Source organism: Convolutriloba macropyga, chromosome 5 (genome assembly GCF_964194025.1).
Source record: "Convolutriloba macropyga chromosome 5, txConMacr16.3, whole genome shotgun sequence".
NCBI classification, from domain to species: domain Eukaryota; kingdom Metazoa; phylum Xenacoelomorpha; order Acoela; family Convolutidae; genus Convolutriloba; species Convolutriloba macropyga.
This window is the reverse complement of record NC_134472.1, coordinates 54,642,526-54,669,193: the sequence shown is the minus strand read 5'-3', so window position 1 is coordinate 54,669,193 and position 26,668 is coordinate 54,642,526. Positions and strand designations below refer to the sequence as shown.

The 26,668-nt window shown below is 38.4% G+C and overlaps 2 protein-coding genes across 2 annotated transcripts in view; one reads left to right on the top strand and one right to left on the bottom strand.

Annotated features, from left to right (window-relative positions):
* LOC142339478 (uncharacterized) overlaps window positions 1-26,668 on the bottom strand; it is a 604,341-nt gene that overhangs the window by 116,193 nt on the left and 461,480 nt on the right. The gene's annotated exons all lie outside the window — the stretch shown is intronic.
* On the top strand, window positions 622-16,598 carry LOC142340101 (chymotrypsinogen A-like). Its single transcript, XM_075390524.1, has 4 exons — window positions 622-913; window positions 9,932-10,034; window positions 15,249-15,449; window positions 16,118-16,598. The coding sequence occupies exons 1-4, from the start codon at window positions 652-654 to the stop codon at window positions 16,392-16,394; spliced, it is 843 nt and encodes a 280-aa protein (XP_075246639.1). The 5' UTR covers window positions 622-651; the 3' UTR covers window positions 16,395-16,598.

Sequence of the window (26,668 nt, the reverse complement as noted above, 5' to 3'; positions counted from 1 at the left end):
CAGATTCGGAAAAAGTTCTAGAGTCACTCAAGAGGTCAAACGATTTATGAGGAACGTTTTGATACGTTCTCATCAAAAAAATTACTTGAAATTCAGTAGAACTACATTTTTGCCATGATATACAGATTTACGGTTCGTCATAGAAAGATTTACGGTCTTAGATTTCAACAAAAAAACTAATTAAAAAATTTCCGTAGAATCTATTCTTGTATCGAGAAAAGCGGACACAGGAAAAAGATGACGATGAGCTGCACGGGTTAAAAATATCTGGAATTATCCATTACTTCTTAATGAAAAGAGGCATGTGTTACCCAAGCACGCTTCAAATGAAGATTTTTGTCGAAAATAGAGAGGGATATATATATATATATATATATATATATATATATATATATATATCCATTTTCGACAAAAATCTTCATTTAAAGCATGCTTGGGTAACATCTGCCATTTTTCATTAAGAAATAATGGATAATTCCAGATATTTTTAACCCGTGCAGCTCATCGTCATCTTTTTCCTGTGTCCGCTTTTCTCGGTACAAGAATAGATTCTACGGAAAATTTTAGGTTTTTTTGTATTTTTATATATATTTATAACATCACTAGAAGAAAAGAAACAGATTGAGACAAATTTAATACAAACGGATAAAAATGGTTCATATATCTTCCTTCCCAGTTGTTCTCAGCTGGTATATATTCTTTGTATACCTAACGAAAGCTTTATTGACCGATACTGTTCTGACGAATGGCAGAAAGTTTGCCGACGTTTCGAAGAAATTAATTTTGAATGGCCTCGATAGTCCCTCAAGAAGATTCTACGTTCGAGTGTGGACGGGTCGGCGCTCTTGTGGTGGAGCCATAATTGAACGTCGTTGGGTCATCACTGCCTCAAATTGTGTCTTCGGAAGAGGCCGTTAGTTTAGATTCCCATTGCCTTATTTATATTTTTTAATATTTCAAATTACTTTTTGAAGGTTTTTCCCTACTAATGAAGCATTTTTAAAATGTTTTTCATAAATCATTTTTAAAAACATGAAAAAATTAAATCAAAATTCATGAAAAAGAATACATTACTAAACCAAAGCGGCGTTAAAAGTCAAACTCAAGATGATTGGTCAAAAATAAGGCTCCCAAGATTTGAAAAAATGCTTAATTGTGATAGATAAAATGATAAACAATATGGATTGCAATTCCTCAATTCAAATGACTGGCTCACAAATAACAGGTATGAGCTCGGAATTTTCTAACCATTCCCTTTAAGCATAACATTAATTGAAGAACAACTTTATCATGAAAATGTCGCTCACATTCTTGCGGTTGAGTTAAATACAAAAAACGCTTAAAAATGATTGCAGTTTCTTTTCGTCCACTTAAACAGAACATATCATTACACCAGTTTGTGTTTTATTGTTTGTGAAATTCTCACGCCAAGCAATGCCTTATTTTTAGTGGCAAAAATTCAAAAAAAAACCTCATTTTATAAAATGTTTTGTTTCTGCTGTTTTTCGGTGATGTTTGAATATTTTTCGTACCATTTTGTATCGTTATAAACATACCATGCACTTGGCAGGGAATAAATTGCGAACAAGACATTGTGGACCGAACAAAAGAACAACACTTATTAAGAATTCCGTAACAAACAATTTAATACAAAACAGTTGGTAAGAAAGACTCAGAACTGGTTTAAGAAAAAAAGGACTAAAAACGAATCAGGCTCAGCAAATAAATAGTAAAGATTGGGGGTCTAGGGAATAAATAATAAACAAGGAACAAGTTTCCACAGTTATTAAGTCATTGCAGTAATTGGGGGAATATAAGAGACAGATTAGCACAAATAGTATATCACTGCTCAGAGACACTATGGTAACCGATTTAGATCTTAATAAATAGATGAGATACCCGCAGAATCAATGTTTAAGATACCTTAGATGTTTCTGCTGCAATCAATTGTGGGATATTTGTTACTTTGATCAAACTAAATGGTGACAATGACCACCAAAAATGGTGACAAAAAGTGTTCAATTCAAGCTTTTCTTGTTCTTTGGCTCATCATTATGTTTTGACGTTGAATTTTTAAATATAAAAAAGACGAAATGGAAAATTCATCACTAATTAGGTTAGCTACGCTTGTGTAGTAAATCACCAACCAAAAAATTTTGTTTGTTGTATAATTTGAATAACATTTTATTTGAAAAGATAAGTGCATTATATTTTTTGATCAATTACTGGTGTCACACTTGTGCGTTTTTGAAACTGCTGTTTAGTCAATTCAATTTCTATAGACATCTGAAGCATAAAATAGACCGTTTGGTCTAAATGACGCAAATCAATATCTTGCGCAAAGTTTTAGATTGTTTTTTACTTCGATTTTGAAAACTTTATGTTTGCAAAAGCCGAAAAAAATATATATAATAACAACCTCTCTGTATCATTATTGTATAGGAAATTTTTGTTATTCGCGGTGCGAATCGATCATCTTTGAATGGAGCGCTGAATTGCGGGGCTAATCAGGCTTATTAAATTGGCGAATGCTCGATTTCATTACGACAGTGGTAACTTGTGGGGCGAATCAGGCGTATTATTATTTATGCGTGAATTGCTTATCGCGGGGCAATTAAGCTATTGTGTTAGAGTATTGTATCCCCTTAGTGATTCAATACATATTTCAGGAGATCGAGTTGCAATTGGTTAGATTGAGAGACTAAAGTGTACTGAATAGCTTAGCAGAAGACAAGAGTAGAATGAGCAAAAACTCAAGTTTTATGACGCTGCATGAACAAAGATTATGAGAATGAATGAACAGTATTAAGATCAAAGTTAAAGGAAATGAACAAATTTTTTGGATTGGCAACACAGACATAAACAAATAAAGAAAGGAGGCAAAAGTAACTATAACCATAAATTGAAAGACGTAAATAAATAGTAGATTAGCAAAAAGATGAATGGTTCAGTGGTACCTATGTACCACATATTCATCTTCGCAAACGAAAAATAAGCTTTGATTAATTTTCGTGTAGGATCATCGACGGTGAAAAGAAAATAAATAACAATTTGTACCGGTTATCCACTAATAATACATGTGATTGTTTATGAGTTTTAGATTTAAAGTACATCCTTCAAAAGCTGTCTCAATTCAATCTCATTTCCGCTTCCAGAGCGTTGAGGGTTCTAGCGCTTATTTTTGGCGATGTGTACGTTTGCACTGCCGGGACGATCTGCGGTGTGATTGCGCTGACCTCGAACTGGCTCTCTTGAGGCGGGTTTTGCTCCGCAATTTACTGAATTCGTTCTACCACTGTAGATTGAGGGGCATCTGTTTGGAAAGCTGAAGTGTTGCGGTTTGAGATTGGCGATAACTTTTGATAGTCCGCTTTTTCTGGGTACTGCAATGTGAGGGCGGGGGCAGGAGACTGTAGATTTGTCGGAGTCTTGTTTTTTTCGTGTTCACTTGCTGCGTCGTGGGCCAACCGGGACGGTTGAGATTGAGTGTTCTCGATGTTTCTGACTCGTAGAAGGATTTTCTAGAAAATTTGGGCTCATTGTTCGTGAAAAAGTTGCAGGTGGAAGAAGTTCGACTGGGATACGTAACCGCAGGGCACGTGATGCATTGGATTTCACTGACGAAACCACGCTTGTACCGTCAGTTTGATTTCTCCGACTAATCTTTTTCCCCTCAATTTTGCATCGCAAGTCCGATGAGTGTTTGGTTATCTTTTCCTCAATTACCCTGCCTGTGGATGTTCTGGGGCGAAGTTCGGCGTATGAAAGGAGTGGAGTGTCCCTTTCCGCCCTTTTTCCGAATTTAAACCACGTCGGATCTTCAGACCGTGACCTTCATCATTCAGGGCTTTTTGATTAAGTACGTAATTTTGTCTTCTTTGACGACCGTTGTTTCAGGGGTGAGTACTTCATAAAGTCTTCATAAAGTCCTCTTTAGAGTTTTTGCAGGCATAAATCTTTTTGGCCAGAGAGAGTTGAACTAATTTCTATGTCTTCGGTGTTGGTTTGCATTGCACGTCAATATTAACAGCACGTGATTCGCCCTGCGGATTGCTAAGTTGTCCGTCTTGAGCATTTCTGATTGCGTTTGTTTTGTTTTGTTCAATTTCTGTGTCACTCCTGTCCGGGTCGTTCCATTTGTCTTCATGAATGAATTGGGTCAACTTAACCGTGTCTTGGTCTTTATCATTGTCTTTCTCATAAAAAACTTTCTTCAAACTAGGTTCCTGACTTATATTACCTAGTGGCGTAATTGGGCGTCTTTCGAAGTGCGCTCCAAATAGCGATAAATTTAGCGTTTTCTGTTTGAAAATGCTGATGTGATATATTTTTATATTTTTTGGCCTTTTCACGTTAAATTGGGATTTAGCAGCTTCTTTAATGCAAGCAAGCCTACGTTTTTCTGTTTTGATGGACCGCTCAACTACGCTGATTTCCTTATGGTTTATGGTTGGCGCCGTGAGCACTTCAATGTTAAGCTTTTCACAGAAATTGCCTAATTGTTTGCCAATTTGACAACGAGCTGGATCTTAACGAATGCAGAAAGTACGCCTCGTATTAGTATATAGTTTTGGAGAAACTTCTGTGTTTTTTCTGCATGAGCGTGCTCGAAAACTTCCGACGACGGAAATTTGGAGAAACGGTTTATACAGGCTAAGAAATATAATTCTTGATTTCTTTCGTTGTATATAAAATTGCCAGTTGCATTTAATCTACTTGCATTTCTTCGTTAGGCTCACTGCATGGTTTGATAGGTTCCCATTTAGTTGAGAGTTTATTAGGTTTCATATTTTAGCCTATTATTATGCAGGGTGTGCATTTGGCAGTTTTGGTGAAGAGGTCCCGGTTCATATGTGGCCACCAGGCGTGAATAGCCAAATCGGTCAATCTTCAATTTCCGGAGGGGTGCTGTGGATGACGTCTATATAAGCGTCATTTTTAGCCTCAGGTATCGCAATCTTGTCGTCTATGAACAAGCAGCCTAAATTGACATGCAGTCGGGCCAATATGAGTGGATGTATGTGCCGATCTGCTTGCAGCGTTCATCATTGTTGATTAGCACTCAGCTGCATATCTCCATCAAGATTCTGTCTTTAGTTTTTATGCTTGCAAGCAATTTCCTTGTGAATATTTTGCTGAAGGAAAAGTTAAACGTGTCCCCATATGTTTCCATGGATGTGTTGCGTGTCAGCACCGGGGTGCGGGTCGCGTCAGTAGATGGAGTATCGGGTATTTGCCGGGCTTTTGGGCCAGACCTGCATTTGATGGTGTATTCTGTTGTTTGCTCTTGCCGGGCATTTCGATGAGGTTGATGAAATTATTTAGTTTTCGCTCGATGATTTATTATCAAACTAACTTGTAGCTTACAATTTGTTGCTATGGTTTGATCAAAGTCTTTGCTTGAAAAACCCGCTTTTTTAGAGGAATTGGTAAAAATTGTTTTTGCGCTAACAATTTCTCTGGCGTGAATGACGTCTTTCATTTGCGGATAGATTTGAGTGGTAATTACTTCATTTGGCCTGGCTTGCAAGTGTGATAGACAGCTTGCTTGTAATTGCCGCGCGTTTCGCTCAGAATTAGATTTGTTTAATAGGAAGCGTTTCGCAGCGCATTTCATTAGACTGTCGTATTGTGTAACTATTAGTTCGCGTAATATATAGTCAACTAATTCTATGCGACTGCCCTAGCAAGTGTTCGATTTCAAAAATTAAATTAAAAAAAAATCTCCCATACGACTCACAATACATCAATCTCCTTCACACTATATCTCGTTTTTACAGAATTTAAGAAACGGGATGCTTTAGCAACCGTTTTCTACCCCTCACGGTCCTGTTGCTTAAGTGCAGCGTCTAAGCAATGCCTAGATGCATTTTATTCCTGTTCCGAGATTCGGATTACAATGCTGTCTTCAGTTGCTTCAGAGATCTTCGCTTTGTTTCTTCAAATGTATTCTGTGGTTTTCAGTCCACTTGAATTTTTCTGATTTTATTAGCTGTGGTCTTACTGGGAGGCAAAAAAGTGCTAAATTATGTATAAATATACTTAGATGGGGAACTGAGCCTACTTAGGTGGGGGAACCAATTACTAAGACACTAGGAAGTCTCTTAGTTTCTTCAGAGTTGTTGGTGGCTTCAGGATTAATTTTGAACTTGTTTTTGAATCTAATGATTTGATACCACTTTTCACAATTTTTTAGCCGAGACATTCTATCTCACTTTTTGCGAAATGATATTTAGATAGATTTTTTCTGAAGTTCTCATCATCCAGCTTTTGAGACAGTTTCGAAATAATTTCTTGTGATCTTCCACAGTTCCGCAGCTTGCAATTAGTATGTCGTCTAGAAAAGAGTAAGTATTATTTGGCTCTATAGGGGTTGTGTCTATCGCCAGAACTCAACCGCTTTGAAATCCAGCCTGCATATCCGTATGTTTGTTAAATCTTGTTTAAAAGAAAGCGGTACGGGCCTGTCATATCGCCGCTTGGAAGGTGAAAATTACAGTGGCGTGCCGTTTCCGGGTGTAGGTTGAGTTGGCTATACGCATACTTCAAATATATCGTCGTAAAGAATCACATTTTGTGCACAATTTGATGCGCATTTAAACTTTTATTTTGAGAAGTCAATTGGACCTTGCTGTCCATATTAGGCTTTTAATATTTGTTTTTATGAATTAACTTTTCCATTATTTTTGAGTTGAGGGCTAAGTTGATAGAGCTGTCCATCTGCACTGTTATGAAAATGGTTGAGATAGAATTTTTATCTGAGCATGAATCAAGTTTTTCATTATTTCCATGGTACGGTAGTGTTTCTAATTCTTGTTTAATTTTGCCTTTGATGTTGATGGCAACTATTCTACCTCGGTATTTTGTGTGAAATTGTGATGTTACAGTACGGTTTTTTTGTCTTATCAATTCTACTGAAAAGTACTTGAAAACCATCGGCTAATTCTTCTTTTATCGTGTTTGGTGCCGTGAAGCAGTTGACAGTTCTGTTAGTGGCCTGTTGTTGTTTGATACAGATTCCCAATGTCTTAAACAAATTTCGCCCTGTCAGTGGTCTAAGTCCATTTTCCACAATCACCAAGTGTGCGCTTTTACTGCTTCAGTTATTACTTTCGATTGGTGCTATCAACGTTCCGAGGGTCTTTAAGGGTTCGTTTGAAAAGTTCCTTTTTTTCCGTCACCTATTTGGCTTCTTTGCAGTTGTTTATGATTGAAGTTACTAAATCTTTAGTGACTATGGAGCACACACTGCCTGAGTCGAGTAGAAGCGTTACTGGAATAATTCTGATCAATATTTTTTGAGTAGTCATTTGAGATAATTGCGACGCAATTGTCATCTGATGAATTGTAGTCGAATTCGTATCTCGTGTTTTTTTTGTCTACATTGTTCACTGTTTTTCATCGATTTCGTAGTCGTTTTCTATATTTTGTATGATTCTGTTTTGTTTTTTCTGTTTTGTCTTTGTGCACATTTTAACAAAGTGATCCATTATGCCACAGTTGTTATATTTTTTCCTGGTGCAATGCAGTTCTGTTTGTGATTTGGTTGCAACGCTTGTCCGCAATTGGGGCATTTGTTAGATTGATTTCCCCTCGTGAAAATTGTGTTTGTTTGTTGTTGGCGATTCGCTGGGCAAAAACCACTTGTGTTCTGAACGCTGCTAATTGAGAGGGCAGTCGCGCTTTTTATTCTCATTTGATTTAAAATTCCCATTTTTATTGCCGTTGGCACTGCCTGGGTTGGTTGCGTTCTTTTGCGGAAAAAATGACGCTGTATTTCGGTATCTGACATTTTTTTGAAAATATATCCCTGAATATCGTTTCCTCACAATCATTGAAGCTACAATTTTCCGCCAATTATTTATGCGTGCTGCAAAACTGTTCTACGTTCCCTCCCTTTTTTCTGTTTTCTTTAGAATAGCACGTACATATCATAGATATTTTTTCGAGGCCTCACACAGGCAGCCTCAAAAAAGGTCCATAGTTCTATCGTTGTAATTCATTTAAACAGCGTGTGGTTCCTATCGGTTCAAAATACGTCTACTCTGTGCCAATGCTTAAATTTTGCAATGAGACGAATTTATGATCTCAGAGGTCCCAAAGGCGATCACAGCAGAGTACCCCAGCATCCGTTGCTCTCATTCATTACACTCTTAAATTGCCAGAAATTCATAATATATCGAGATGTGAGATTTGAAATGCAGTGAAAATATCAGACAATTGCCAATTTGTACAGGAAAAATTGCAACTAGAGAGATCTAGCTATTTGTTACTTAAACGTACTTATTTTAGGTCTTTATCTTGTCCTGCTTATTGGTTCGAGATGTAAATTTAGGATTCCAAAGTGAGGTCTGAGTCACAAAAACTAGCTCAAAACACGCGACTTGCGTTTTTTTAATGTTCAAAAAAATCAATTTCTGTTTTCGTTTATATATATTTATATATATATATATATATATGTAAATATAAATATATAAAAATGTATATATATATATAGATGTATATATATATATATATATATATATATATATATATATTTATATATATATATATATATATATATATATATATATACATAAATGTCATATATGTATATATATATATATATAAGAATTTTTATATAGATATATATATATATATATATATACAAATATATAAATATATATATATATATATATATATGTGTGTATATAAATATATATATATATATATATATATATATATATATATATATATATATTTATATATACTAAGTTTTCCAACGTGCTTACGTGACTCCGCAAAAAAGACTACGGAATTCGGGTATCAATTTTTGACATTCTAACCACTAAGAGGCACGCGAGAAAACTTACCGGATTGAGACCGATTTGTTAACGTTTAGGAACTTGCTACTTTCTTGCAAGAAATGATTAACTTGTAATAACTTGCAAGTCAATTGGTTAAATTGTAAAAACTTGCAGGTCATAGGGCTATCTAATAAGTTTCTCGGGAGTTCGTTCCGGTCGAGTTCAACTCTCATTGGTTGGTTCAATATAACATTCTGTCACTTACCGTAGAATGAGCGTGGTAGTTAGTTGCTCATTTTGGACAACAAAATATAATGCTCCTTAAGTTGATAAAAATTTACATCTCAATTTAATTAACTCAAGAGGTCCCTTTGCATTTCGATTAATAAATATTAGATCAATAAGCTTCTTCCTGACTTTTTTTTAATACAAAATTGTTTCTTTGATTTTTTGCTCTCTTTGAATTTGATTGAATTTTCATCTTCGTACGGCAGAAATTTTTCTCAAATAATTCATTTACCCTTCACTTTTTATACGTTTTTCAAACTTTTGTGATTTCAGCTCGCAAAGTCGCAGGAATTATGACAGAAACATTATCTTTAAGAATTTATATTCCATGAACTTATGGGTGAACATACGTTTGAAGACAAATGTTTAGGTTGAATGAAATTTCGGTCAAATGGTTAACTTGTAATAAGTTGTAAGTCGAATGCTCAACTTGGAAGAACTTGTAAGTGGAATAGTTAACTAGAAAGATCTTGTAAGTCGAATGGTTAACTTCTAAGAACTTGCAAGTTTTTGGAAGAAAAACTTGCAAGTCGATGCATCGCCTTGTAAGAACTTGCACGAAACTTACAAGTTCTCACAAGTTAACCATTCGATTTGGACCCGAATTGAAACACTAACATGCAGGTTTCAAATTTCCAGATCTGTCTAGTGCCAAATTTTCCTGAACAAAGCTGCTAGAATTTAGGACTCTGATACAGACACTTCAGAATCGCTGTGTTACTCGGTCATTGCTTAATGCCAGATTTTCAGTGATTTCATCAAATTAACCCAACCTACAAAATTATCAGGGATAAAAACATCTAAGTGATCAGAGAATAAACTGCTTGACGTTGCTACTTTTATACCAAAATTTTCAGCGAAGGGCATTTTCGTCGAATACAGAGACTTCGCTCGGATGAGAGGTGAAGACTGGAAAATACGGCGATACTTCAATCTGGCTCGAGTTATCCATTCAAAGAGGTTAGTCAAAAATTTTCTACCCTCGTAATCAGTACCAATTGTTTTTGTACAAAAAGTTTTAAACAAAAAAAGTTTGAATTGTTTTCCTAGTCTTTCCCATTATAATCCCCACGAAATTATAGCACCCTCCCCATTATGTTATATTTACCATGCATGGTGGGCTATAGGTTATCTGACCACTAAGATGGGGGGCTATAATGGGAAAGATCCGGTTTTCCTTCTGATACAGAGATATTAAGAAGTGCATTCTGAGTTTGCCTCTGATTCAGAAACACTCAGAGAACATTGATTCTGAATTGTTCTCTGATTCAGAGACTTCTGACTGAAACTATCCTGAAATATTTTGGAATCAGTACTGAAACAGTATTGATGTCACTCTGAAAATGATCTGAATCAATCTTGATCCTGACTGAAGATTAGACACCGCCGATAGATACAGAGGAAACCTGCACCAAAAAATGCAATCTGATAACTCGATCATGTTCGGCGTTGAACAGAGCCAATAGGGGAGGGTAACCTGGAGTATCACTCGGCAGATTAATTTCCATCGGCAGAGATAATCCTCAGCTTCTCTTGGAATTGACTAGAATGAAGATTAAGAAAAAAACATAGCAGGACAAGTCCTGGCGTACAATTCAAAGAATTTTCATTGACTAAGGCAAAAAACTAGACATTGAACGGATTATTAATGAATTGGGAAAAACCATTTCTTAAAAAAAATCAGATAAAAATTAAAAAAAAAACAGAAAACCAATGTCCAAATGCCGCATGTGAACAAAAAACCACAAGCGAGAAATGGAAATTTGGTTCAAACAAAAAAACTAGCACTTGAATGAACACGAAATAGATTGTAAAAACCATTTGGAAAAAAATCCGACCCAAAAAATCGAGAAAACAGTAAACATCAAAGTGAAATTGCCGCATGTGAACAAAAAACCACTAGCGAGAGAGCGAATTTTTGTTCAAACACCGTTTTCCAACTCCAATTTAAAATTAAAGCGAAAAAATTTCCGGAAGCGACTCGTCAAAACTTCACAAAAAAACCGCAATTGCAGCTGAAGCAATTACCTTTTGTATAAAAAACCATTAACTCATTGCCTCCCCAGGTTCTGATCTAAAATTGGTGAAAACTGAACCACTGTCACCAAGAGAAATAATAAGCAGCAAAATCTTATTTTATTGAAAACCTTTTGTAACGTTAAATAAGGATGGTCAAAATACTAACAGGCTGAAAAAGCAGACAGGGGTATCAATTGCCCTAAAAAGTCACGATTCTAGTCTCTAAAGGATCGCGAAAACAAACGGCATGTAATAATCTTAGAAACTACGTTGAATTTTTCAAGAAAACAATGCTCAAATTTAAGGATCACAAACCACTACAATTAGATTTCAAATCACTGCAATTAATACAAAAACAACAATTAAGACAAAAACAACGCAATTCAAACGTTTGAAAACAATACCAAGGCCACAAGAAAAAAGCAATGAATTTCGAAAAGTGGAATTTTGGCAAAGGTTTTCTAGCAAACTCTTAGCACTGCTTTTTATTGAATGAAATTAATTGTAAACCAAAGAAATGACGAAAATCTAAGTAAAAGCGGAAATCACTCAACTCTTTAACCACTGACGAATCAATATAACGAAAAAAAATGTAGATGCCAAGGCAACAATAGAATGATGCAAACTAGGATGTGAAGAATATGGATAAAAATTAAGAAACACCCTTAACAAAAAGACTAATTCCCGATTTTTGAAAATTAAAAGTCCGATTATAAAAATCAAGAAAAACAAATACATTTCATTGTTCAGTAATTGAGACAGAGAAAAGACAAAAAGTCATCTGAGACAAAAAACCATCTTCTTGAACAGAACAAAAAAGTGAAAAAAGAATTCAAATATACGAAACATTGCCACTCTTTGAAATTTTTAAGACTGAATTTTTGAAAAAAACTTTGAACTGTTTTTCAAAAACTCAATGCCAAAAAGTGATTGAAGTTTTTTGAAAGGAAATTAGTGTCCCTGATGTTGCACAAAGAGACTATTTCAAGTAATTAAAACCAAACTACAAAAAAAACTGACAATAATGGGAGAAAAATACTGCCAAAATTGGATCAGCATATGTACAATTTTATTTTATAAAACAAATTACATCGAGGTAGAAAGAGGCGTTGAGTATATGAATTATCAAAGGAAAGTAGCTATATTAATAGATTATTAGGATCTATTCTGTTTCGGCCCCCCAGCTTAGTGAGCATAAATTTTTCATGACCCCCAGGCGCAAACGTGCTATTTTCTTACATAACAACATAATTTGTAACTGGGGGTCATAAAAAACACTGGGGGGCCGAAACAGAAAAGATCCAAAAAATATGTTCCGATTTTGAACTAGAAACGCATTTTCAGTCTGCAAAACAGTGTGGTATCAATTTCCGAGGTTTATATTTCAATATAGCATCGAATAAAAATTATTTTGACAAAAAACCAAATTACAACCAAAAAAATGGGTCATTTGGACAAAAAAACGACTAAAAACGGTTATCTATATAGGCCATTCCGTCAAAAAACACATTTCAATGTTAAAAAGTCATTCACGAAACGCAGCACATGATCATTAAACTTCTCTCGCTCAGAAAAAATTAGTTCACATGGCAATTTTACTCACTTTCGTTTTTAGTTCAAAACAGTGTGAACGAATAGTACTTCCGATAAAAAAAATTCCGGAAGTGACTCGAAGGGTCAAAACTTCACTAACAAAACCGTAATTGCAGCGCAAGCCTCTACCTTTTTGTATTAAACCATTAAATCACTGCCTCTCCAGGTCTGCTCTAAAAATTGGTGAAAATTAAACCACTGTCACCAAGAGAAAAATGCAGTAAAATTTTATATTATTGAAAACGTTAAGTTGAAAAATCTGAAAATAATAAGGTCGTCAAAAACCTGACAGTCTGAAAAAGTTGACAAGGTTATCAATTGCCCTCAAATAATTCATAATTAAAATCTGAAAAAGATCGCGAAAGCAAACGGCAGATAACAATCTTAGAAACTAAGTTAAATTTTTCAAAAACGAAAGCTCAAATTTAATAATCAGAAAACACCTAAAATTACACTTCTAATCACTGCCAATGAGACAAAAAAACAACACACACTTGTTCCTTGTTGTACATATGCTAGACAACATGATTTCATACTAATTCAAAAATTAAATGGATCATAGAAAAGACATAAGCAGAAGAATGTTCAAAGGCAAAAAATCGTCTAAATAATTACCAAGGCCGTAAGAAAGTTGCCATAATTAGTCATAAGTAGAAATTTTTGAGAAGGCTAGCTATCAAACTCTCAGTACTGCCCCTATGTTGAATGAAATCATATGCAAACCAAAGAAATGACGAAAATCTACGAAAAAGCTGAAATCATTCTTTTTTATCAACTGAAAAAATCAATATAACGAAAAAAATGTAGGTGTCAGGACATAGCTAGAATGATACTAACTAGAATGTGAAGAACATGGGCACAATCTAAGGAACACCGTAACAAAGACATTCTTGATTTTTGAAAGTTAAAAATCAATTTATAAAATTCATTAAAAACGAATACATTTTATTGTTCAGCACTCAAGGAATAGAAAAGATAACCAGTCATCCGATACAACGATCTATCCTCCTGAGGAGAACAAAAAAGGTAAAAAGTACAATTCATAAATTGAAATTGAAACATTTTGCAAAAAAAAAATGGTCAAAAAACTTTTAAGACTGCATTTATGAAAAAGTTTTAACTGTTTCTAAAAAACTTAGCGCCAAAAAATGACTGAATTTTTATTGAAACAAAATTAAAGTCCCCCATGTTGCACAAAAAGACTATTTCTAGCAATTACAACCAAAATACAAACAAAAAAACTGACAAAAATCGGAAAAAATACCAAAATCGGATTAGCATATGTACATTTGTACAAAACAAAAATACGTGGAGGTAGAAAGAGGCGTTGCGTATATGAATTATCAGAGAGAAATTGCACTATTAACTGATTTTTGACAAAAAGACGGTTAAAAGATCCAGAAATAAAGAAATTAATAGAAAAAAGCCAAAAAATAACTAAAAAATCAAGAAATATCTTACAATTTTCAACTTGAAACGCATTTTCAGGCTCTGCAAAACACTGTGGCATCAATTTCCGAGGTTGACATTTCAAAATAGTATCAAATAAAATTTATTTCTTTAAGAAACCAAACTAAAAGCAAAAAAATAGGGCCTCTTAGACGAAAAAACTGCTAAAAACGGTTATCTATATGTGCCATTTAGTCAAAAACTACGTTTCAAAGTCAAAAAGTCATTCACTAAACGCAGCGCATGATCAAAAAACTTCTCTCGCTTAGCGAAAATCTGTTCACAAAGACAGCTTTTCTCACTTTCGCTTTTAGGTCAAAATGCCGCGTGAACAAATCTACTTCCTGTAAAAAAAAGACCGATAGAAAACCAATACTCCTCTTCGAGTCGTAATAAAAAAAGAAGACTGCGCCCCAATACAATTTAAATTTTTTGAATTGTAAAAAGCCTATTGTGTCAATGTTCTCCGCACTTAACTGTCATTTCGAACTTCATTTGTCAGCCCGTTTATTTCTATTCAGATCAAAAACTATTCTGAAGCGTCAAACAGACTTGATGCACTGGGTAACAACAAAATAATATTATTTTTCATTTCTTCTTTTTGATTCTTAGGAAACAAAACAGAGCATAAAGATGAATTTAAATTTGATTCTATCAGGTAGTAAAGTGTTGTTACAATTTTGCTGCCTTGACTAATAATTAATCCGACCCCACTTTCAGTTGGGGGGGGGGGGGGGGGGGGGGGGGGCTGGAATTGCAATCAGGTGTAGTAGAATTTTTTTCTGAAACCAGAATTGTCGATCATTAAACAACTTCAGTATAGATTACTCAAGCGTTGCACCTCTCTTCTCAAAACGCCACACCAGTCGCAATGTATTTCTGCTGTCCAACTTTTTCCCTGCAGAAAAACTTTATCAGAGTTTGAGCACCAAAAAAGTTTCAACCCTATTTTTGGTTACCCAAAAACATAAATAGAGAAGTTTGAAGGTACTTTCAACAAAGAGTTTTGTTTTTATCAGTTTTGGCTCATTTTTGAGCATGTCAATTGTGCTAAATATAGCGGCAAGCATTGCTAAAATTAAACGGCAACCTCTTTAATCTGATTTATTTCAGGATCAGGCCTAGGGTAAACAATGTTGCACTTCTTAAAACTCGCAAAGACATATGCGAAGACAGATCTTGTGATGTGATTAAACTGTGTGACGATAGAAGCGATGATAATGTAGTTCTCACAACTTGTGGAATGGGTTGGAACGCTACTTCACAGGACGAGTCGCAGAGGCACACCCACACATACCCTGAACACCTTAAGGAAACCGGGCTTATTTCCTTCTCCCGATTCAATGAAATTCTTTTAACCCAGTGCAAAGACACACGACATCGTTTCCATGTCCACGCTAGTTGTTGAATTTCCTATAAAAACACGCTACGTTTCCAAAAGGTTTGACTTTGTCTGACGTGGATCTTTCCGAGATCATGGAATTGTTCACGTGGGTCATCACACTGGGAAGATAGAGTTTCTACAGTATGACACTTAAGACAGTCCTTACTGGATACATTGACTTCAAATTTTTAAAATTCACCAACAGTATTTACCGATAAATTTTGCATCTAATTTTATCGAAGAAAAAGGCTGTTCTTTGCAAACCAGTCGATTTTTGACCAGGGCTGTTTGAACAAGTTAACTCTAGTTTTTTCGGACTGCTATTTTTTTGAAATCTAATTAGCGGTGGGATTAGACACTACGCTTACAATTATTTGCTATATGTTTTAAAAGATGGATCTTGTAAGAAACGCATCATGAGAAATAAAAACGTGAAATATCAAAATCCTGACAGCTAGCTATATGTTAAGAAAATATTAAGCTATGTTCAAATTTGAAACATCTTTGCTTGAGTTTCAACAAACAAAAAGCTTGATAAGATAAATAAGAAAACTATACTAAAACATGGAAGCCGACGGAAAAGGAAATATTTCCAGGAGACACACTATTCTCGTTTGTTCGGAGAAGACTCTTCAGAAGGAATGATATATCCACAACCTGTTTTCAAAAACAGTTCCATATGCGCCGGAGATCAAGGCAGCCCATTGTATGTGCTGGGATGCGCGACTAGACAACCCGAGTGTCTGTATGCAGTTGCAATTCGATGGAATTGGGCAACGACAAAAGACGAAGTGAGAACATGTTCTCAGCCTAATGAGTTCACATTGATTCAGCCATTAAGCGAATGGGTTCACTCAACTATAGAGAGCAACTAGTTCTCCATTCCTGAAAAAAAAGAAGATAAGAAAACCAGAGACAATTTTAAAGTCCCGGAACTCTGTGTCATTAATATTTCAAAACTGAATCGTTGAATTTTACATTATGATTTTTACTATGACGAGGTTATCGCACTTATTAGACATTTCATAGTAAAATTCTGAATTTCTTATGAGCATAATGAATTAATGATTTTTTCCCTGCATTTATTCTGAACATTATGACCTTTTTCTCTGCAATGATTCTGAACGCAATGACTTTCCTCTGAATTTGCTCCGATCAGTCTGACAAAAAATGATAAGTATTATGATTCAATTTCTCAGCATCAAATTCATACTACATTTAATTGTATTAGCCTCTTACCTCAGACTGATTAACTTGAAAAAATTGAGTTGACGTCCTATCTTGAACGTAATTACTGCAGTTTAGAAGAATATTTTGAAAATGATCTGCGCTTTTTTCGATTTTCATCATATGGCAGCTTTATAACGAGATTCCTAAAACTGAGGAACCTTCGGATTTTCAATTTCAGACGTAAGAAAGTTTAGATAAGTTAAGATTGATAACTGAAATAACAAAAAATTCGAAAAACTCTAAAGTTTGATTAACTGAAGCTTTTAATACCAAAAAATTGTAGATAGTGACAAAAGTATAAGTTTTGCTGAGGATATCTTTGGTGTAGATGATAGATGTGGGTGAATTTTCTAATCCAGCAATCATTGACAAAACTTTTTGTAGCCTTTCCGAAAAAATAAAGATTCACCATAAAAATTATATCATAGAATAAACGCAAAACTGAAAATGTTTGCAAAAGAAAGAATGCTTCTAACATCAAGCAACATGAGTTGTTTCTAATTAGAGTTAAAAACCGATCCAAACAACAGTTGTTCCCTACCCATCAACCATTACGTAAAGTCTGTTGATCGCTCCTAGAAATTACTGCTACCTTTACAAGAAAAATAAATTATGATTAACTAATTTTATATAGGAAAAACAACAATAATTGCTACTGTGAGCTAAAAATAGAAGCTTCAAGCCTTCAAATTATAAACTCTATATTAATGTAGTAAATACTATAAAATTGCCAAAATTTTCTCTGCGTTAACATCAATTAAGTATTTAACCTAAATCAGCGCTTTTTCTCTAAAACCCGTGCCAGTTTTCAATAAAATTTGATATCAGATTATTAAATGAAATCAATTAAGCCTTCTTGAGTAAATCATGCTTACAAAAGTATTATAGATGAAATATCACGGATTGGTGAAGGATTTCTTGGTTGTTCTCGTACACAAAGAAAGTGGTGAATTGATTCGAATTTCAAGTACCCTTGTTTGAATTCTGACCTGAAGTCAGCCATGCGAATGATAGCCTGAAACCCTATTATGTATGTGAAGCTAAATTGCGTGTGGTGTAATCTAGACCACTCACCATTCACAAGACACAAAATTAAGCGAAAGAAGAAATGTTAACAAAAAGTATTTCACATTGCGAGAAAATTAACATCAAGTGAATGTTTGAACTGATTAGCAAATCATGATAAATACACTCTAGTCTGAAAAAAGTTTATCTTGCAGGATCTTAAAATATTTTTTTCAAAATCTTGCAAGCCGATGCATCGTCTTGCAAGAATTTCTTCCAAAGTCTTGCAATATCTTGCAAAATAAACTTTTTCTTACAAAAATCTTATAAGATGCTTTTTTTCTTAAAATAACGTTACAAGATACACTTTTTCTTTGAAGAATCTTACAAGATACACTTTTTCTTACAAGAATCTTATCTTATACACTTTTTCTTACAAGAATCTTACAAGATACACTTTTTCGTACAAGAGTTTTACAAGATACACTTTTTCATACAAGAATCCTACGAGATACGCTTTTTCTACAAGAATCTTACCTTATACACTTTTTCTTACAAGAACCTTACAAGATACACTTTTTCTTTGAAGAATCTTACAATATACACTTTTTCTTACACAAATCTTACATTATACAATTTTTCATACAAGAATCTTACGAGATAAACTTTTTCTGACAAAAACCTTAGAATATACACTTTTGCATGCACGAATCTTACGAGATACACTTTTTCTTACAAGAATCTTAAAAAAATACACTTTATCTTATAAGATGGATTTTTATACTTTTTAAAGCTGTTTTCTGCAAACGGCCCATATTCTTCAGACCTCTAGTTATATAAAAAAAAAATCTCCAACGTTGCAATATATGAATGTACACATATTTTGGCATCGACAAGGCAGCAGAACAAAAACATCAGAAAATTATTAATTTCAGGCATCTGAAAAAAGTTCTTTCATCTTCGTTTTTCAAAATTTATCTTGATTTTCTCAATTCTTGAATTTCTGATTTCTTGATTTTTTTCAGGGTATCTTGGCGAAGAGTGTGCCTTGGCGAATAGTTTTCATTGTTGGTGAGGCATTCAGTAACACATACTAAATTATAAAAACCGAAACTGGCAACAAAAAGGGACACGGTGTACCTAAAAACACAAAAAACCGCAAAAAAAACGGATACATGGTGCCCAGAAAACAAAAACCAAAAAAAAACAAAAACAAAGACAAAGGACACGTTGTGCCTAAAGTGAGAGGAAAACGCAAAAAAAAGGACACAATGTGCCAGAAAAAAAAACTGAAAAATACGCAAAAAAACGGACACAATGTGCCCAGAAACAATTTTTAAATTGCTGACGGCTTTTCATACTTAAGTGCTGCATCGCTTAAAGTTTTTTGTGCACTAAATGAAACTTAATGAGGCATAACGTCCCACGTATCCCCTATTTAGCGAATTATTGCCGGCTACATCGGAAATAGTTTCTAAAAAGTTCATTTATTAATAGAAAATAATTGAATAATCCTTGCGTTCATAATATTTAATTTTTTTGTTGGACATGACAAGCTATTGGTTTTAATAAATGAAAATAATAAATTCGAGCAGCAGTTTACAACCAATTAGGAGCCAAGCACCAATTACAGCTGTTCCAACAACCAATTCTTCATCCATCGTAGGAAGCTTTTTACATATTTCAATCAGTTTCACAGTCACTGCGGTAGTGGATCTAGGTGTCCTGTAAAATTGAACTAACCGTATTAGGATGACCATAAACACAAAGGCCGACGGAGTTGTTGAGGAACCAACAATAATGCAAATTTGCTGAGTTGTTTACTTAACACCAAAACCCACCATAATTTGACTCGTAATATTGCAAACTAGTAAACTGTATTGAACGTGAAAATGACTAAAGGTGCTCGAAGAGGAGTTAAAATCATGAAAGTGTTAGTAACAAGCCGGGAAAGGAAATTAGCAGACCGGGCACTAAAGAGGAGGATGAAGTCGTTAGACATGGAAGCGCGTGTGCTGATCCGTATGACACAGATAGCACAGGGGAGGTTGTTTGCTGCAAGGGGAGAAGAATCGAATAGTGGAAATGAGTCGGAGGAGGAATGGCTAAGAACAATGAGGGCGGAAGAGAGTAAAAACTAAAACTGTATAGACTAAACTTAAACTATTATCATCATCTCATCATCGCATCACCATCGCTATCGTATTGTATATTTGCCTTTGAATTTAGTTTATTGTGGTTTCGGGAAAACTTTCCGCACCGGGCTAACATGACCCGTTCCGTCGTCCGTGACCGAAAATGCAAGGTAGATTGCGGGAACCGATGGGCCAGCGTGCGTGCCCGTGTAACATTCCCATTGACCCTCTGATTGTCCAGGGGAACTAATATACACGTAAATATTCGCTGATAATGACCGGGCAAGCATCCGTAGGTCGGTCGAACTCAATTCGGTATTGTCTTCGACCGATTCACTCGAACGAACCCCATCGGGGAGGTCGAACAAATAACGGTCTGGTCCTGATTTTCGCAGGCGTTTCACCCAGTCCTCGATAATTCCGCCAGAGTTGCGGGCACCCGTTAGTACTACTGATAGAGCCGAGCACACGCAGTTGTACCTATGATGACCAGTACGCAGAGTCTCGATTCGGAACGGGGTGACGTCAAGAGATTCCGAACTAAAACGATGCAGTTATTTAATTATCATCGTATTATCATCGTAGCACGCGATATATACTATAATACTCACTTTTTGAAAGCTGGAGAAAGCGGGTGGGTACCGTTAGAAGGTATCCCCAATTGTTTGCACAGTCGTTCTACCCGCCGCTTGTCGAGGTGAACCATAGGTCCGGTCTTGCGAACTCCGACACGCTGTTGGCACTTCCGACAGCTCGCCTCCACCTTCCTGCAGAATTGTCGTAACCGCTCGACGTGGTACTTCGTGCGGATAAAACTTTCCAGCTGTAAACGATCAGGGTGATTTCTATCCCGGTGTTCCATAATCAAAGTAGCTAGCGCGTCTTCGCTATGGAGGACTCGTCTTCCATCTCGGTAGAGTTTCCCATCGCGAATTGTGAATAGTCGAAGCTTTGTTCGGAAATGTCGTTCTGCACGAGTAAGAAGCTTCGAGGATGTCATAGAGAGCTTTTTGTAGTGTAGTAACTTGTTATATTCGTTAACATCCATTATAACTGAAAGAAAATAGAGTTTTACAAAATTCGTAATTTTGGCCAAATCTGAAAATTTTTACAAGTTGGGACCGAAAATCTGTCCACCCCCCCCCCCCGATTTTTTGAAGCCGATATGGCTGAACCAAGCTGGGGTCACCATCACCCTAGGGCACCCCTAAGCTATTTACAAACCAGGATTGGTAGTGCCAGCTTTACCCAGTCCGGAGCTATTAACACTTATGAGGGAAAAAAGTGATAATTTTGGGGAAAATCCGAAAATGCTGATTTTTGAGTTTCGTGGACTCTAGTCATACTAGGGTGCAATAAGGCCCTGAGCCTACGCCTGATTAGGCGGAATACGAACCATACCCCCCAAACCGCCCTAAGTAAACAAAAGACCCGGAAACACAAATTTCGTAGGTAACTAAGTATAAGTCGACTTGTCGGCCATTTTGAACTTTTTGCTTGTTACGGACGTATGACGTGACCGGACCGTAACCCTATAGCGGACAAGCGGACGTGCGGACGGTACCCTAGGAACCCCCCTATGTAAACAAATTGCACGTAAGAACGGAAAAATCTGGAATTCGCATATATGTAAATTTGGCGGCCATCTTGACTGATATCTAATAAGTAAGTTTGGTATTTAACACGTCACCTTATTACGGCAGTGGTATTACGGAATGTAAACGAAGTAGCCAGCCGTGGTATAGAAGGCTGAAAACCATGTGCAATAATGACGGTTATTTGGTTTGAGTAAACAAACTGTTTGCTCGGCTCAGTATATAAGCGGCTTACACTATAAGCGCGGTGCAGAAGTTGCAAATCGCGAACGAGTTAATTATCGATTGTTTGGCATAGTTTGCCGGTTTTATTGAGCGACAGGCTCTTGTTAATCGTTATTAAGCGTCGTTGCGTTAACTTCGCCGGAGCGATTGAGCGAGAGGCTCTGAATAGTCGCTGTTATAGAATTAGAGTTATTTGGCTAAGTTTTGCCTGATTCGATTGAGCGAGAAGCTCTGATTAGTCTTTGCGGTGCGGTTACATTATCGAGCACCGATTGCTGTTGCAAGTGAGCGAGAGGCTCTGATAGTTTGCGGGATTACCGACGTTTATAGCGGGTAGATAAACGCGTAGAATCGTACCGTTCCGTGGGAATTTGGCTAAACGTAGAAGTTTGTTGTACTTAAGTATTACCAGTCAGTACTCTGAGTAGTTCTTAAGTTTATTATAGTTAGTGCTGTAAACTGTTACTTTAGTTGGGTTACCATTGTACAGTTTGATTGTTTGTTGTTATATTTACTAATATTCCATTAGTTACTTACATATTTAGTTATTAATTGAATAGTTGCACTAACTGTTTTGATCGAGCCGGAAGAGCAAATAAACGGGCAAATAACAAGAACGAACCACCAAATAAAAACCTTTCGAATTGTGAGATCTGGGCGCTAGTTCCCGTTCTAGGCTGCCTAATAAAGTTCAGAATCTTACAGTGGCGCTCCTGGGTGGGCGTTCTTGTTAGTTATTTGAATTACTATTTATACTATTTACCTTGCGTTACCTTGTTATCAATTACGAATCGATTACCAATTGTGATTTACTACTCCAATGGCAGAAGCAGGTGAACGAAATGCTGTCGATGAAGACGAGCTCGCTAGATTTGCGGAGTTCTTCGCAGCAGCGATGAGAAGAAACAACAACACCCTGTACTCAGGTGGAGCAGTGAGACCTGAGAAATTTCCCTCGAACGGCTACCCAAACTGGGAGGACTGGAAAACTCACTTTGGGCACATCGCGACAGCCAACGGGTGGGACGACGAGCAATGTCGAATGGCACTACCGACTTGCCTCACCAGTTGGGCGTTGGACGAGTTCTCCGCGATGCCCCAATTGTACAAGACCCAGCAGGATGGACAGCCGGCCCCGACGTTGCCGAGAATGCTGGGCTACCTAGACGGTAGGATGAGTGCTTTCCACGACCGAACAACTAGCAGGTTAGAGTTTAAGGCGATGGTGCAGGGTGAGAAAGAGAGCATTAAAGACTTTGCTCGCAGACTAAGATCCATGTGCGACATAGCCTTTGCGACGTACAATGCTGCCACCAAGGATGAATTCAATAGAGATCAGTTCATTGAAGGGTTGCTGGACGACGAGTTGCACGACCTTCTGATGAGGGAACAACCGCGCACCTTCCTGGAGGCACAGAATCGAGCATTGAGTTTGGAAGCTATTGGCAAGAACTCGCGGAAAAGAAGCCGCCGCCACATCGCGGCGGTGCGATCTGCTGCCGAAGTGAGACAAACTAACTACGCTGGCCCAAGCAGGCGATCTAACGATGGTGATCATTCGAGGGACCACAGATATACGACCAGAGGTGAGACGGAGAGTGAGGAACAACAGTTCCCGAAGATGCATAACCGGATGCAAGCGATGGAGTCTTCCCTCAAAGAAGTACAGACAAGCATGAGTAAGATGCTGAATTCGATCCTACCCAAGCCACGGGAGGAACCCCGACAGGGTGCAGCAGCGGGCGCTGTCCCGCAGTTGTTCAACCTCTACCCGCCCGACAGTCGGCACGGGAAGCCGTTTGACAGAGTGAACAACCAGAACAGACAGTGGGCGAGCTGGAACAAGCCTCGCGGTAATGACTGTTGGCATTGTGGTCAAGAAGGGCACATAAGGCGGGACTGCCCTCAGTATCGCGCTCCTTTAAACTAGGAGGGGCCGGGTCTCTGGGCGGATTCCACCCGGAGGGGTTTGTCCCGGCCGAATTCAGAAACAAGCCACAAAACTCAGGAAGCGGGCATAAGAAATACGGGAGTAAGTTTAGCAGTAACCACCAGCCCCAGCTTCATCAAAATCAAGCAAACGTCTGCTCCTACGACCCAACGCCATCCGAAATAGCAGAAACGGTCGTGACAAGGAGACAGGATAATAACGATGAGGGTCCGGACGAACTTGATAAACCGGGTTTGTCACCCATGGTCGATGTCATAGCAGGAGGGATGGCCGTAAGGGCACTGATTGACAGCGGCGCCACAACGAACCTACTGCACATAGGAGCTTACAAGAGGATGCCGAACCCGCCGTTGATGACGAGCTTCGCCGGGAATTTACTACTAACGAACGGCAAGAAAACACCTGTGGTCGGAAGGACGAAACTCAAAGTGAAAGTGGGCTCTATAAACGATGAACTACCCGTGTTGGTGCTAGACGAAATGAATCCAGAGCTGATCATTGGATCGCGGACAATGGAGGAGTTCAGATGCTCACTGGACTTTGACTCAAACCAGTTCTGGACCGGGAAAGGCGAGGGCTCGGCAGTTCCCGTCGAAATGATCCCGCTGCAAGATCCCACACGCCATGAAAAATGTCAAACTGCTACAGAAACCGACGATGAGCACCGGCACGACCAAACTGCTTCAGCTGACCGCCTGTCAGCTCCCGCGCATGCCACACGAGGTGCCCAGCATTACCCATTACAACCAGTCGTTAGCCCTAAAATACCTGGAGAACAACAGGAGACCGCAACTCCAACGATGACCCAAGCTGTGCAATCAGTAGGTTGGGAGTATGACAGTGACGTCGAAAAGATCCTCCAACTTACCGCCCCAGACATGGAAGACGGACCCCGAGAGAGACTGCAGGAGCTGATCTGTAAATACCGAGATGTCTTTGCACTAAGAGACTCAGAATTGGGGACAACCGATCTGGTCGAACACCACATCGTCACCACGGACAGTAAGCCAATTAAAATACCGGCACATAGAATTTCCCCAGCCAAACTTCACATAGTAGAAGAGGAGGTGACTTCAATGCTGGAAAGAGGGGTCATACAGCCGTCGAACAGTCCCTATAGCGCGCCCATTGTGCTAGTGAAGAAGAAAGACGGAAGTACGCGGTTCTGTGTGGATTATCGGGCACTCAACAGTGTGACGATCAAAGACGCTTTCCCAATCCCGAAGATCGCTCAGACGTTCGACGCTCTGAGGGGAGCCAAGTTCTTCTCGTCGATGGACCTGGCAAGCGGATACTGGCAAGTGCCCATTGCCGAAGAGGACCGACACAAGACGGCGTTCGTAACCCCTGACGGCGGCCTCTACGAGTACCTCAAGATGCCTTTTGGATTGTCCAATGCTCCCGGAACTTTCCAGAGACTGATGAATGAACTCTTTAGACGACACTTGTGGAAATGGGTACTGATTTTCCTGGACGATGTACTTGTCTACAGTGAGAATGAAGAAGATCACCTACAGCGCCCTGAAATGGTGTTCCAAACACTGCGCCAAGCCAACTTAAAACTGAAACCCAAGAAGTGTCGATTGTTCCAGAAGCAAGTGATCTTCTTGAGTCACGTGATCTCCGCAGACGGCGTGTCCCCGGACCCCGAGAAGGTCTCCGCCGTCAGTGACTGGCCTGTACCCAAGACCGTGAAACAAGTTAGATCTTTTGTTGGTTTCTGTAATTATTACAGGCGGTTTATCAAAGACTTCGCAAAAATTGCTCAGCCTTTGCATGAGCTGACAAAGAAGTAGACCCGGTTCAACTGGACGGTAGAATGCCAACTAGCGTTCGATCGCCTGAGGTTTGAGCTAACAACCGCACCCATGTTGCAGTTCCCGAAATACGATAGTCCATTCATCGTAGACACGGATGCAAGCAATGTGAGCCTAGGGGCGGTACTATCCAACATAGTGGACGGCGTGGAGCAACCCATCGTCTACGCAAGCCGAACCTTATGTCGAACAGAGGCGAACTACTCGACGACGAAAAGAGAAGCACTGGCAGTGGTCCAAGCGCTGAAGTGGTTCCGACCTTACGTCTGGGGTTTCAAATTCATCGTCCGAACGGACCACGCTAGCCTGCACTGGCTGTTCAGGCAGAACTCAGATGGGCAGACATTTCGGATGTTGCAGCACCTGCAGGAGTATGATTTCCAAGTGGTGCACCGAGCAGGAAACCGCCATGCAAATGCGGACGGACTATCGAGAATGTTGGAGGACGAGCTCCCAGAGTGGCAACCAGGCGAACTGAAGGAGGCACTTGGAACTTGTCCGGAGCCAAAGTCCCTCGGGGAAGCGCTAAAGGACTTAGGGCACAATACCGAACCTACACAGGCCGTGCGGTCAGGAGTCACTACCGGTCCGGACGAAGTTAGTATCACATGGAGTAGGACGCAGAGCAATGTGCGGGAACTCCAGGAGAAGGACGAAGCCATTTCCCAAATCCTTTACTGGGTACAAGATGGGACCAGCAAAGACCGCCCAAGCTTAGGAACCAACCTTGTGACCAGGGCAGAGGCCACCAAATATGGAGAAGAAGTACTGGCGTACTGGTCTCACTGGGACGAGCTCCTCATAAAGGATGGACTCCTGTACCGACGAAAGGAGAACGCCGAGGGAGACCTCCTGCAGCTGGTAGTACCGAGTCCTTGCAGGAAAGAGATCCTGGATCAACTGCACGCATCACCCGTCAGCGGCGGACACCTTCACCTGGAAAAAACTCTCGGACGAGTCAAGCAACGATTCTGGTGGCCAAGGGTACGATTCGACGTGGAGCGCAATTTACAAGTCTGCCTCGAGTGTGCTGCCCGCACCAAAGGGGGAAAGCGCCGAAAGGCAGATCTACAAACTTTCGAAGTAGGGATACGCTTCCACACAGTGGCCGCCGACATCATGGGCCCCGTAACTCGAGCAAAGGCCACGGGTGCAAAATATGTTCTCGCCCTAACTGACTACTTTACCAAG